General features: G+C 48.8%; 1 protein-coding gene across 1 annotated transcript; it reads left to right on the top strand.

Moving 5' to 3' along the window:
* The first annotated feature begins 309 nt into the window (after nt 1-309).
* TMEM275 (transmembrane protein 275) lies at nt 310-7692 on the top strand. The gene is made up of 2 exons (XM_068198654.1): nt 310-892; nt 4716-7692. Exon 2 carries the CDS (start codon nt 4806-4808, stop codon nt 5352-5354), a length of 549 nt encoding a protein of 182 aa, XP_068054755.1. The 5' UTR covers nt 310-892; nt 4716-4805; the 3' UTR covers nt 5355-7692.
* Nucleotides 7693-14896: the final 7204 nt, after the last annotated feature.

Here is a 14896-nt window from a genome sequence, read left to right as displayed (position 1 = left end):
TTTTATTTATTTATTTATTTATTTATTAGCACCTCCCCACGCTCCGGACATTACACCTCTGGAGGTCTTAGCACCTCTCACTGCCGGCCGCCCAGCACGGACTCCCGGCACGAATCCCTCTAGCATCCCCCCACCATCCAAAGGCACCGCACACCGGTTGTATTTCTTTTTTTATTATTCGTTACGTGCGTTTCAAACCTTTGAGAGATCCGTGCCTCGCTGCAGCATCGGCGAGCCTGCATCCCGTTCCTTGGCATTTGGAGCTGTCTCCTCTCTCCCCCGCGGCCGCCGCGCTCCGCTCCCCGCCCCGGGGCTGACCCTCGGCGGAGATGCGCTCCCGGGTTTTTCCTCTCCCTGGGGGAAAAGGGGGCTGTTCTGCTCCGGGCGCCTCTGTCAGCTGAAGGGGGCGGGAGCTGCAGCCTTGAAGTAGAAAAGGAAGAAGAAAAAGCAGCGGGGCGAGGATGAGCGGTGCCGGACAGCGGTGGGCGGTGGGCTGAGCCTCCTGGGCACCGCGGGCTCGGGGGGAGGAGGAGGAGGAGGAGAGGATGCGGCGGGGCAGGGATGCTGCGGCTGAACACACATCTGCCTAAGGGGAGCAACATCGTCCTCCGAGGGGAAGGAAGAAAGTGGGGGGAAAGCGGCGGAGCTCGCACAGAGCCCGCGGAGCTCTGCCAAGGACTGCCCGCCTGACACCCCAGCAAAGTTTCCCGAGCTCGGTGGCGAGAGGGGAGGAGGGATGTGAGATCCTTCTCCCCGCAGCGCACAGCTGGGCTTCCAGCCTCGGTTCTGCTGGGACTAGCCATGGCTTTGTCATCCTCGACTGAAGGGAGAAGGTGAGACCCAGGGCAGCCGCTCTCTCCATCGCCTTCCCTGGCTCCAGGCTCCAACCCAGGTAAGTATCCTCCCCTTCCAGACACCGAGGCTCTCTCTGACCCTACCAGAGAGTTTCCCAGCAGTTTGCACAGGAAAAAAAGTCTTGTGCTACTCCTGGCAGCTAAATGTTGCATGCCTGTGTTTGTGAGCCTGCCTGTGTGGGGTGGCTGTCGCTGTCTGACTGCAATTTCAGTTTGCTGATCATTGTCATTATTTTTCTGTGCCATCACACCTCTGGAAAGGGGACTCATCTCTGGTCTGTCAAATATTTGCGTTGTACTGCTGCACTGAGATGGTGTGGAAGGATGACGGCTCAATTTCTCTCCACTACAACTAAGAGGGAAGCGTGCTTAGCTGTACATGCTGCTGGTGCTGCTGCTATGGCTTTAAACAATGCTCCTAAAATGCTGGCTGAATATGTCAGTATGCCCTTCAAGCTCTAGGAACTCTCAGAGATATGGATGAAAGTCTGTGCCCCTGAGAGTATAGGGAGAGGTGACTGTTCCCCTGGAAGGAATCATTATAGCCTCTGGATTTCCATCATGCCAGCTTGAGTGTGCAGCTTTTATTTTTGCATAGCAGTGCTTGCAGTAGTGCATTTCAAGCTGAAATATTGTTTGGAGAAGAAACCTACACTATAACTGATAAGAAAAGAACCTGTTTGAAACAAAGAGCCCAAAGAGAACTTCTTCCACTCCTGTTGGAACAGAAGTTGGTCATTTTGATCAGGATAATTTGGCTGAAAAGCTGGTAATTTTTTAAGCCATTGATTTCACTGTAGTGAAAGGTAAGAGCTGCCAGATATCCTCAGGCAGGTCAGCAGTGAGGAGCTGACCCACATCAGCCCATCCTTGTGGCTAAGAAGGGGATGGAGAAGCATCAGCCTGTGCTTTAGGAGATGACAGAAGAGCAAAGATGCTTCTGTTGTACATGACAGTCAGAATAAACATGGGCTTTATGTTGTCATGGGGCCTCGTTAGGTAGAGGATAGCGTAAGGCATTCTGGGGCTTTGGTTTCTTTTGTGCGTTATCCTCCACTGCTCTGTTGGCTTTCTCAGCCCCATGTCATCTGGTGGTCTAACAGGAATCCCTTATGTATAATACCCGATGTTTCATATGGAGATCAAGACAAAAGCAACCACTGATCTACATTCTATGTGTTCCCAGTCCAAACATTTCTATGTGCTCTTAGTTACCCTGTGGTGTGTGTGCAGATCATGTTCTGGCCCTGCAATCATGCTTGACTTCCAAGATCTTCTGCCCCCAGTCTGATGGGAGAGGTTCCAGGCAGGAATCTCCAGTGAGTCCATTGTTTTCTGCTGGGAAAGGTCCATTACCCCATGTAGGTGCTGCAAGCAAAGAAGAGGGGAAAGAAGTTTTGCCTTGGACAGAGCATGGCCAGAACACTTCTGGTGCAGCTGTAGAGAAGGTGTGACAAGCTTAAGCCCCTGTGCTCAGGGATCTGTAACGATGAACAAAAATTACCAGGCAGAGAAAATGAGCTATGAGGAACCATGCTGGGTGATATCTCTGCAGCCTTGAAAGCAGCCAGAAACCACAGGGTCTCTTTGGAGTGGCTACAGGTGCCCACTGACAGATGGGATGGGCAACAGGTTGAAGCTCCTCTTGAAAATCCCAGGGGCAGCCAGACCTCTGGTGATGCCTTGCCTAAGAGCAGAAGCAGCTGGAATGTTTAGTGTCCTGCTGGAGCCCAGCTGCCTGGCTCTTCCAAGAGGGAGAATTCCTTCAGACTGGAAGCAGGTGAGTGCTGAGAAGCCAGGTGGAAGAAAGCTGATGGAGTGAATCTGTGATGTTTTTTAACCATGAGAAGCCCCACAGTTCCCCAGGGAGAATGTGGGGCAAACCAAGGGGAAGAGCCACACCGGGCTGTCTGCAGCCTCTATGTGTGAAAGGTTTGGGCTGGCATCTGCAGGAGCTGGTCTGCAAGCAGTGCAAAAATGTGTCTTTAACCAGAAGCTATTTTGCTGCTGGTCCAGGGCTGGTGAAAGAGGCAGAATCAGGGCTCCAGCTCCCATCAGCATGCCAGGGTTCCCAGACAGAACAATAGGACACTGCTAGGTAAACATGGATGTGTGTTAGCCTGGATGATCGAGAAAATGCCCTTTCTCTCTCACACGCTCTCAGTATCCTGAAAAATCTTTGCCTGCTGAGTGACCTCTCCCCAGTCAGGCATCCCCAGATGAGGAAGGATTTAATCCTGTGATGCACCTGTCCCTGTCAGCTCCAGCTGTCTCACTGAATAGGAACTCTGCTGAAAGTTGACTGCTGCACACATTCAGGTCTAAACAAAAGCTCAAGCCAAGGAAATGAGATATGACACCTGACAGAGCAGCAGAGAGCTTTGCCACAGCTGGAGTTGCCAGAAAATTGTATAACCTAGGAAACATGCTGAAAATGCCCGGCTGATCCCACTGGCATGTTTCAGTGTGATGGGTGATGGCTTATTATTTGTTGTTGCTTTTTTGTTTGTTTTTGTGTTTTTGTATGGTTTTGGGGGTTTGTTTTGTTTTTGTTTTGTTTGTTTTGTTTTTTTTGTTTAATTTAGTGGCTACATAGTGTTGATAGCACAACAGAGATTCTTGGTTCTTGCCATAGAAACTGAGTGGTATCAGTTTTTTGCTGACAACACTTTTGAAAGGGATTTGACAGGAGAGGAGGGAAGAAGCTAGGGAGCTAGGCAGGAGAGGAAGGAAGAGCAGACTGCTATTGTTTGCAATCCAGCTGGGAAGAGAAATGCTCTCCTGCCTGTAAAATCAAAGACATCACCAGCAAACTGCTGACAAATTGGCTTCTGGCAATTTGACTTCCCAGCAAGTATGGCAAACACAAATCCAGCTCTCATCACATCCAATAATCTCCTCCATGGAGAAGCTGCTACCGCCAGTTAGAGTTGTGTTACTGCCTTGGGTCCTAGACAGATCCCCACACAGGCTCTTTTTCAACTTCAGCATCTCAGTTTCCATGACCCTCCATCCTGGAGCTGATACTGCTCATGCTCAAGCCTTATAGAAGTTTGGGTTTATGGCTGCCGAGGCAAACAAGATTCCCAGTCCCCTTCTGTGGGGTCTCCTGTGATCACACCAAAGATGGTGAGATGCATGGTAGGAAGCATGGTGTAGCTGACCAAACACCCACATTTGCTCCATTTTATTACAGACTTGTGTGACTGACAGGGTGTCATTCAGTTTCTGTGGATGGCTTTTGTATCACCAAGCATCCAAGTGTTACCTGCTCGAGGGATCTCCAGGGTTGCCTCTCTAGTCAGCTCAGCCTCCCAGTACAGACATTTTTGGGGATGTTCTGGGTCATCTTCTGGGACCTTTTATTCCCCACTGGCTGGAAAGGCAATCTGGATGACTCATTTCAATTACTGGAGAACTGAGACATGGAGCAAAGCGTCCCCCTTTCTGTCACAATTGTGGACCATTACCCATTCAATAATACATCACCCTGGTACTGCAGCGAGGGGTGCTCAGGGCAGTGCTGGATTCTGTTATTTTGGGCAGGTGTTGGGTGGGTGGTGACAAACCCTGTGAGACCAGCTGTGGCACAGGCTCTGGCCATGGCACGCTCGGATTCACTTGGGCATCATCCACATGGATAGCAAAGGACATGGAGCACGCTGGGCTCAGTGCTCCAGCCTGAGAGTGACCACATGTGACGCCCACAGTCAGAGAGAGTTCAGCCTTGAAAGCAGGCTTGGATTTGTGCTTAGTTGCTGGCACCAGCAAACCCGGAGGAGATGCTGGTCATCAGGAATGCGGGGGGAGGAAGGTGCTTTGGTTCATTGCTCTCACAGCTGCTTCTTCATTCCCCTCCAGGATTTCAAGGCAACAGGAGACTGGAAACAGCCTTCTTAACACAGCTTTTGCCCTGTGAGGACTGAGGTGACCTCCAAGACTCTTCCCAGCATGTTCAGTGAAAAGAGCAGCGCTTCTTTGTCCCAAAAACCCACCCAGAAAAAGACCCGACCCCAGGGCCTCCCCTCCCCTGCTCTCTGCTGTGCCTGTGGACTCTGCATCATGCTAGCAGGGATCAACATCACCTTAGTGGGAGCATTTGCCTTTGGGACCTTCCTCCCTGTGAACAACCCTCCCATCATCATCGGACCCATCTTGTTGGTGGTGGCCTTCACGTTCTTCGGTGCCTGCTGCATCTGCAGCCGGAGGCCCCCAGCCCACGGGGCCCGAAAATCCAAACCAGGTTCTAACATTGGGCTCATCAAACCTGGCAACACAGCCTTTGAAATTGAAACCAGCGAGCACACGGTGCAGGACACCACCGCTGTCCAGCTGAGCCCCACAAATTCCCCCATCTCCTCCAAAAAGTCCACACCGGTTCATGAGAACGCCAAGGCTTGCAAACTCTTCACCATGGAAGGCAACGGGCCGGTGGCCAAATACACCACAGGGGGAGAGGCCATACAGCTCAACCTGCCCAGGGACCTGGCCACATCCTAAACCCGGGCAAAGATTTTGTCAGCAGCCAGCCAAACGCTGCAATGGGTGGGCTGGAAATGTGCCATCAGTCAGAGGTGTGGGGAAGGTGCTTGTGAAAAGCCAGCAGTCAGGTCTCTCTCAACCACTTTAACAGAGATGCATGCAACAGCAGGAAAAAAAAAAAAATCCAGATTTTTGCTGAAACATGTCCATTATACAGTTTTAAAAAGAAAACTGGTAATGATGCTGCTGTGAAAAGATGATCTTGGTTCCTGGAAATAGGCTGCCATTTTTGGGGAGCAGATAGGAAGAGGGGAATGAATTAATTTGTCTGCTATAATGTGGAAATGTGACAGCTGGAAGGAGAGACTACATGGGACTGACAAATGACAGCTCTTTCTTCTCAGAAGTGAAGCAATTCTTGGACATAAAAGAAGCAGGAATGCAGTAAATTACAGCTTGCTGCCACTCAGTCACAGAAGATTTCAGCATTTTTAGTGCCAGATTTTTTGGCAGTAGGGACAAAGCTATGTCTTTGCTACTGAAAAAGCAGTGTGAAACCATCTCTCCTCTGTCAAAAATTCTTGCCCCACCTTGTCCTCCTTCGGGTGATTTTACCGCCCATTCTAAGAGAAGGAACCACAAGGATCACAATCAGCACTGGTATTTTCCTCTCATGTTAATGAGTTTGAGCTGCAGCTGTGCTACTCCTCACAGTGTATTTCTTGGAAGATCAGTCAGGCTGAATCCTTGGGGATAAGCTCCCGGGGTAACCAGAGACTAACAGGAGCCTGCAAATTTCATTTTTGGGCCTTGATTATGTATTGAGCACTAGGCAACACTCTTCCCATATTTTTGTGGAAGGCTGGCCTGGGACATGCCTCGGGGCAGGGGGTAGATAACTGTATGGACTTCAGAATAGCTGTGCTGGAAGATGGTGACTGTACCACCTTCCCTGAAGTGAGATCCACTGCCCAGGAGCGGAACCTTGCTGCAGGAAATGGGCTGCGCAGTGTACTCATGGGCTTGCAAAGCAGTGGGATGAGTTTGCAGAAGAGAATTTATCAAGAGCTGTTCCAAGCAAAGAAGCCCCCTCTGCCTCAGAAAGACCCTAATCTGATGGAATAATGCTGCAAAGGATTTGTGTTCTTCTCTGGATGATTCTGGCTGGGAACACGGTTCTGTGCTGATGGGCTTTGCTCTGATTCCTGTTCACGTGTGGGAGCTGGGACCAGTATGAGGAAGGACAGCACTGATAGGCAGGACTTGTATGTGCAGCAGCAAGAGAGTGGATTTTGAGTAGGAATGACTGCACAGGTCCTCTGTTTATGGTAACTCTATATTTGAAATGAGTTTTTTGGGACTTTGAGTGACAAGGAAATCATCTGGACCATACTACATCACTTCAGTGGCCCAGCTAGCCCAGAATCCAATATCTGACAAGGCTGATAGCAAGGTCTGAAGAAGAACATAAAGATGGGAAAACCAGGATGCTGCTTGCCAGAAGTGCTTTCCCAGCTTCCAATGTGCTATTGCTTAGGAGCTTCCTGAGCTGGAAGTGGTGCCTGTATGTAGCAGCCCTGAATAGATTTCTCCCCCATGAAATAATCCATTTGCACCTTGACTGTCTCTCAATTCTCATCATTTGTGATCCTCCAGCAGAGAGTTGCGCACTTTGGCTTATTTTCATCCTGCATCCTACTACCTCCCTTTGATGGCTCAAATTTCCCAGCTTAGAAGGGTCAGCAAACAGCCCATGCCCTCACCACCAGTCGGGTTTTCTGAGATGTGTTTTCCATGTCATGTTCTCTCCAGTCATCTCTCTCTTACAGCACTTTACATCTCTTGTAGCCAGAGGAAGGAAACACTTCCCATTTAGCCCAGCACCAGCTGCTTGCTCGGCTGAGGACAACACAGCCCTGAGGCTTTAGCCATCAGAACTCCATGTAGAGAGAGGTGGGAGGGCTGAAGGTGAAGTTCTGGAGGAGAGAGAGGGGTTGTGGCATGGCCAAGGCTCCCCTTGGCCACCAGGTACCTCTGTGTGGCCAGGCTGTGAGAGCCATGTGGGTGCTGTGCCGTGAACCACGTGCAGCCATGTGGGAGCTGGAGAGAAAGGCCATGGTGCTTACAGAGGCCATGCAGGAGGTGTCCTGGTTGCTCTGGGGAGCCCCTGGGCACCTGATGGTCCCTGCATGAGCCCAGGTAGGATGAGGTTGAAGTAATTCCTTGACAAAAGGTTAACCAAAGAGTTGTAATGTGAGTCCTTGAGTCCTCCAGCAGTTTGCTGCCTCCAACAGCTCCTTCTCCACCAAGGAATTACATCTTGATTTTAGCAGGATGGATCTGTACGGATTAGGAGGAGAAGGGTGTTTGTGTAGGGCTGGGTAGATGCAGGTTCAAGTCTTTGGTACAGCCTCCAGGTCCTGGGCAAGTCATTGATTTGTGCTGTGAGAGGGCAAGCACCTGCTCCCAGCTCCATGGAAATCTGCTTTAAGGATGAGCATTGCCAAGGAGCAGGGTTGGTATTGGCACACCTGAATGTGGAGATTGCTCCGAGGTGGATGGGTCTGCACGGCCTGATCCCTGTGTGATTTTCCTTAGTGCTCATTTTCTCGGGGAGCTCTGCCCCCAGCACTGCCTGCCCTTTGGAATGCAAGAGCTGCTGGGCTGAGAAAAAGGCTCCCTCAATTTTTGCCTGCCCATGAGTGCTGTAGCAATTAAGCAGAACAGCTTGCTGATGTAGGTTTGATTCCCAGCTTGCTGGCCTCACTAGCATACGGCAGCTTGGAAGTCTTTTAGAGACATTTTCCATGTGAATATGGTTACTGCAAGAGTTTTCTTTGAGCACTCGGAGCCAATTAGTAAAATCAAGTGATAAGCACACAATTTCTTTCTTTGTTCACTGAAGTCTTGAAAGCCAGGACTGGAGAGTATCCTGGAATCATTCCTTATCACAGCTGCCCTGTGATATGCCACCAGAGATGGATAATACAGTGCCTAACCGAGAGATGACAACCAGCAGAGATGGTGTCTGGGCAGGCACAGGGGCAGGACCAGTGACATGCCGATGCCCTGGTGTGGTGGTTGTGTCCAGCAAGCTGTGAGCACAGCTGCCTGCCCAGCAAGGTGGCCATGAGAACATCAGCTGCCTTCCTGCTCTTGCCTTCTTCTGTCTTTTGTAATTTCCATGTCTGTCTGTCTGCTCACCCCCATGATCAGCTGTGCCTGATGTTGTTGTGAATCTCGTGCCTCCTTGTGTAGTGGGAGATAAGGAGAGTTCCTAGTTCTCCAAGTCAGCATTTCTGGTGTGAGTCTTTTTTTTAAAATTGCTATTTCTGTGTGTGCAAGGTGGAATTTGGAAAAGAGAGACACATTAAAATAATTGCACTCAGAAAGCATTTGGCCTGCCTGCTTTTTCATTCTAACAACCACCTTCTCCTTTATCTCCAGACTGTGTGTGCCCCAATCCTGTCTGTGTTCATTTTGCCTCGTTCTCCTCACTCTCCTGCTTGTTTTCCCAGACAGTGCTAGTAGCTGCAAGAAAAAAGTGTCCCTAAGAATTCACATTGCCTCTCAAATGCCACTTTTCCTTGAAGTCCTGGTTGCCTAACACTAGTCCCACTGCAGACTCCCACTATCATTGCTTTGACTGACACAGGAATAACCAAATCCAGCCATTTTGGCTGCAGGTGGGTGTTTAACCCCCAGCTGGGTACCTGAACAGGCCAGATGTGAACTGTGGGCCTCTGGGATCTCAGGGACACAGGAAGAGCAGGGCTGTGGGCTGGGGTGGGTGAGGACTGTGGGCTGTTCTGATTCAGTGTCTCTGAATCAGAGAGGACTGGACTGGATTATTTCAGCTGATCCTCCCCAGCCCTGGGTAGAGATGATATTTAATTTATGGTGCAGGGGAGGGAGTTGTATCTGTGTGTGCCTGTGTGTGTCTAGGATTGGTGCTGTCACCTTTCCGTGCTCCTTCTGGGCTTAGCCCAACATGGTCTCTTGGAGATGAGTCAAGGAGGGGTGGCACAGTGAGAATAAAGAGGATTTGAGAGCCTTGCAAATTCACCTCGTCAAAGGGCTTCTCTCCCATGTGCAGCCAAGTGATTTGAGATGAGAGGAAATCTCTCCATTCCAGGCAGCCTGGCTGGTTAAAGACCTGAGAAATTAGCTGGCTAAGAAGGCTCCACTGACAATGTGTGTAAAATGAAAACCTTTTCCCTTCAGAAAGGATTTTTTTGACCATTAGGAAAAACTCCCTGGAAAGGTTTTTCCTTTTTAAAAGTGAGGCCAGAGCAAAAAGCACAGAGGAGAGTTTGCTGAGCATCCACTGCCATCCTCCTGGACTTGCAGCCTGTAGCATTCCTGCTACAGGAATTCCTGCTACAGCAGCTGCTCTGCACTAACCTGAGCTTCTCTTTCCATCTGGAAGAATAAACCAGAAACATTCTATGAAATGTAATTAGCTTTTTCTAATTTCCAGCCCAAATTTATCTGTGGCTGGTTTATTTCCTTTTATCCTTCTACCAACAATGGCTTTTAACCAAGATACCTTTTAACCTCCTGGAAATTTTTATCCCTAAAACATTTTAGGTTTGCTGCAGATCTCCTGGAGCTTTTCTTTCAATGGGCTGAGCTGACTCATTCCTTCCATCCTTCCCTCCTGAGAAATGCTCACCTTTGCCCAGGAGCCCTTACTTCTCTCTGCTTTATTCCTCTGATTTTGGCTCAGAAGCTCCATGAATGCTCCTGAACAGCCATTCTTTTGCAGGACTCCCAAGTTCACAGTGAAGTACAAACCTTCCAGGTCTGTCTTGTGCAAGAAACTGGGTGTTTTCCTTGCATAAGGAAAGGAAGAGGGGAAAAAAATCCCTGAAAGAGCAAAAACATCCATGAAAATGTGAAATTTCCATTTGCAGAGTCCCTCTGTTAAAAAAAAAAATAAAATGAGCTTTTATGCCATTAGTCTCCATTGAGTCCATGGCAAATGTGCTCAATTTAAAGGTTGAAAGGCTGTTTTTCTCCAACTGTCAGATGTTGTCAGCTCAGCTGAGCTTTCAGCAGCCATGGGAGAGACCCTCAGACACCACCAGCACCCCCAACTACAACATGCTCTAGGAGAGGTTTGAGAATTTGTTTAAAACTCCTGGATTTCAGACTGATGACCCCAGGGAGCTCCTTGTTTGGGGTGGCCCTGCCACATGTCCCCAGAGTGATGTGAAGCCACAGCAGATGGCCATCCTCTCCAGCAGCACAGCCCTCTGAATGCATCAAGGATGTGGAGCAGCTCCCTGCTGCTGTCTCGCACAGTTTGCTTTCACACACTTCCTAAGGAAGCCAGGAGCTTGACTTCTTTAATTTCAAAATTAATTTGAAGATCTTGGAGATTGACCCCATGCAGTGGTGGCCAGTCTGGAGGTTTCTGCTGTCCCAGCTGCCCCCGTGCTGACCCAGAGAGCTCCAGCAAGGAGGTGACCACAGCTCACCCAGTGAACGCCCCAGGCTGCAGAAGGCAGCTGGGCCATCAGGGCTGGTCAGCAAGGGTTGCTCCACACAGGCTCCTTCCCATGGCTCTGTTCCATCTCTTTTACAAAGCCTGGGCAGAGGAGATTTCGCTGTTTCCACCAGCACAATTCTGCTACTCATCATCACCCTCAGCCTGTCTCTGCAGGACCTGCACACACTGACCTGGCTGTGAATCCTCAGAGCACAGACAGTGCTCCTCCAGGCCTGGGAGGACAGATGATGTTTTTCAAGGCATTCACACACACAGAGTCCCCAGGAGTTTTTCCAGGGAGCCCAAAGTCATCTGGAAATTTTGATTTCTTGAAATTGGTCTGTCCTGAGAATACACTGGTTCTCATGATGCGTTTGCCAGGAAATAAACTTCCCAGGTTCCAGATGAAATTTCCGATCCAAACACTTGCGCGTTGCCCTATTACTCAATCCTCCAGGCACCCCTAAAAAAAGATCTCGCTGAACTCTGTCTCCACATAAGGACCAAACTTCAAAGGCAGCTTTGGGACTACAGCTCCTTATCAGACCCCCTGTTTTCAATCAAATCCAGAAAGCCAGATTTCTCTGCAGCAGTGCTTTTAATGAGCCACACCTCTGAAAAATCTGTATACCCTCCCCAAACCATCTCAGTAGGTTTCTCCTGCTGAAATCTTCACTGGAGTTTCTCACATCCATCTGCTGTGACAGCAAATATAACTTCATACATAGTGCTGTGGCCTGGTGCCAGATGGATATTTGATGAAGTTATAAAGTCAGACAGAAAAATGATTTCTTTTGCTGGTATGTAGGCAGAAAAGATGCTTCTTTTGGAGACAAATCCCTCTCTGTTGTTACCTCGGCATGAGAAATCAGTTTGATCTATAGTTCATCTTTTTATCTCCAGCTGAGCCAGGCAAACATGATGCTATCATTAGGAGCTGATCCTCCTTCCCCCATGGCAAGCAGCTGGTGCTTTATCCCTTTTGCTGTCTCCAGGTCTCTGCAGTCTCCATTTGGAGGCAGATTTTACATGTGGGAAGGACGTGCTGCTGGCAAACCCAGGGGGTCTGGCTTCTGCAGCTCACTCAGGGGTGGGCACATCACTGCTGCCTGCACCCCAAGGCTGCTTGTGCAAATCAGTAGCCAGCTTTGTTTTCTGGGAGCCTTTCACAGGGCCATGGAGTTCACTGGAGAAAAATAACCTTTATCTGGCAGCTACAGATGCACCTGGGAGTGGCAGAGCTGTTTGCTCCAGAGAGGTAAGCCCAGGCAGCAGAGCACAGAAAGCTCCCTGAGGTTTCCTTTCCAGCTTCATCCCTCATGGTGGTCTACAAATGGCTTTGCTTTCTTATCCTTTGTCTGAAAATACCAACCTGCCCCAAAACTTTTGCTGTGTCCTTGCTGAAAAAATGGATTTTCATAGCCATAAATCTCTGGAAATCTCTCTGAATGTGGTCTGACACCATGTAGATATCCAGCAGCCCCTGGGTGCTGTATGGATGCAGTAGGGCAGTTCCTGCTCTGGGTAAAGAGAAAGACAACTGGCAAGAAAGGAAATTGAGGCACAGAGCTGAAAAGAGGGAGCTCAGCTTTTCCCAGGTAAGAATAAAGCCACAACTCTCAACATCTGTAACATCCCAGGGCAGGGACTTTCATGCCTTAATCCTGTGTTGTGTGGAGATCTACCTGCTTGTGTGTGCTGGCTTCCTTTGAAGGAGAGGGAGGAAACACCATCTCTTTTCCTGATTAAACCTCAAAATACTCCTCTTGGGTGGGCCAGATTCAGACACCCAGTAAATGCATGCAGAATCCCTTGTTCAGGGCAGCAGTCTCTGAGGGTCAGAAATACAGAGATGGGTTTTCTCTGCAGGGAACTGAGGGATGAGTTCTAAATTGGGATGAATTCTGAACTGACTGAATGATCCTGTTGGATGTTGTTTTCCTGACTTGATGCATTTCTCTGGCACAGGGCTGAATTTCCCAGCAGCTCTGGGCTACATATGTTTTCATAGAGCCTCATTAAATACATAGCTTCAGTTCTGAAAATCACATTTGTTCTAAATAAGGGCTGTCTGCTGGGAGAATTAATTCCTCTGACTTAAGTCACCTCCCTGGAAGTGATGCTGTTGTCTTCGATTTCATGGCTGGGATGATTACACTTTTCCAACACGAAAAAATAACGAGATTAGGGAATTTGTGGCAATGAAGGCAAAGAGGAGGAACTGGCTAACAAAAAAGGAAGATAAATTGAATTTTCCTATTAAAAGAAAAGGAAATGCCTACTTCACAGAAACAATTTTGCTTTGGGGAATAACAATGAGGGAAACTCCTTTTGAACTAAAGTTTCTTATAAAACATCTCAGGTCCGTTGCCACATTCAAGAAGCTTTGTGATAATGGCAGTTACCACCCACCCATCAGCAAGGCTGTGGGTAACCCTCTGTCCATGTGAAACAGGGAGGAAAACCCAGGACTGTGTTTTCCCTGAGGATTTAGGCAAGCTAACAGTGAGCCTGTGGGCTTCTGGCAGGACGTGGTTGGTGGAGGGACATTCCAGGATGTAGGGGCAGTGGGGAGATGCCAGACCACACTTAAACTGAACTTGTCAGAGTTTGCTGGTGGGAACAAAGTTGTCAGAGCAACTTTTTACACAGGCAGATAGTGATAGAACAGGGTGGAAGTGGTTTCAAAAGTTCTTTTAAAACTAAAAAGGAGAGATTTACATACTAAGAAGAAATTCCTTACTCAGAAGGTGATGAGGAACAGGAACAGGTTGCTCAGGGAAGTTGTGGAAGCCCCAACCCTGGAAGTGCTTGAGGCCAGGCTGGATGGAACCCTGAGTAACCCAGTTTAGTGGGTGACATCCCTGCCCACGGCAGCAGGGTTGGAACTGGATGATGTTTACTGTCCCTTCCAGCCCAACAGATTCTATGATTCTATCTGGTGGGGCTGATCTCTGCCTGTGCACACATAGCATACGTGGGCACCCCACACTCCTACTGCCAAAACTCAAAGGACCAGCCAGCTGATGTTCCTCTGTGATGCCAGGGATGGGAAGAAAACACCCCCCCTGGGAGGGACAACTGCTAAAGGGAAAGGCTCTTCTTTGGTGACACTGGGAACACTTTAACACTCACAAAATCATTAGGTTTAATGTTTCTGTTATTTTGCTGTCAGTTCTCCTAATGGTGCACAAGCAGCATGGAGTTGAGTGAGTCATAGAAGTAATTATTAACTAGTCTATGGCACTGAAAAGGCATTCAAAGTTCAATTCAGCACCAGCCCCAGTCGATGTGCAGGGTGTACATTCATTAATGAGCAGGTGCTAAATGCTGAGGAGAGAAAAGGAAAGAGCCCATTCCATATGAAATATTTTGCCTCATTATTCCCCACAGGGAAAAAGATAGCAGCAGGTGGAGGGAATAAATAGGAGTAAAAGTATAGATCTTGATCCTCATATTTTTAAGGGCATTTGAAAGACAGGCACTCTGGGTTTTGCTCCATCAGTCCTTAGACTGATGTGGAGACTCAGAGGTGTTGGCATCTGTAGGTGGAAAGCATGGCAGGAAGCTGTTCCAACAAAACTTGGGAGTCTGAGTGGAAATAAACAGGCAAAAGGGATGTTTTGGAGGTGGGGAACTGGATGTGCCAGGAGGTGAAGTGATGTGACTAAGGTCACATAAGGATTTGGTGAAAGAGGAGAAAGACTGCTTAGAGTTAGTGCATCTTGTGACTCACCCAGCAGACTTCCCCTTTTCCTAGATGTGCTTTCTGCTGCAGACACACGGCCACCCTTCCAGGCAGACTTGTAGCTGGGGAGACAGAAGTACATCAACTCTCTCCCAGCCGCCTGTCCTTCCTCTGCCCAAGGCTCAGTACCTGCAGGAAAATGACAGAGCAAAAGTTCACATCAACAGTGCCAGCCTAGCCTGGGAGGCTGGGTTTGTGTAAGACTTTAAATTCTGTTATATTTCCAGGTTCTGGGGAAAAGGTTTTGTTTCAGTTTGGAGAGCAGGTGTGATAAAACACATTTCTGAAGGTGGGAAGATGTCATCTCCTGAGATGAGC

This window comes from Anomalospiza imberbis, chromosome 9, assembly GCF_031753505.1.
Source record: "Anomalospiza imberbis isolate Cuckoo-Finch-1a 21T00152 chromosome 9, ASM3175350v1, whole genome shotgun sequence".
Classification (NCBI taxonomy): Eukaryota; Metazoa; Chordata; class Aves; order Passeriformes; family Viduidae; genus Anomalospiza; species Anomalospiza imberbis.
This window is presented reverse-complemented; position numbering and strand designations above follow the sequence as displayed.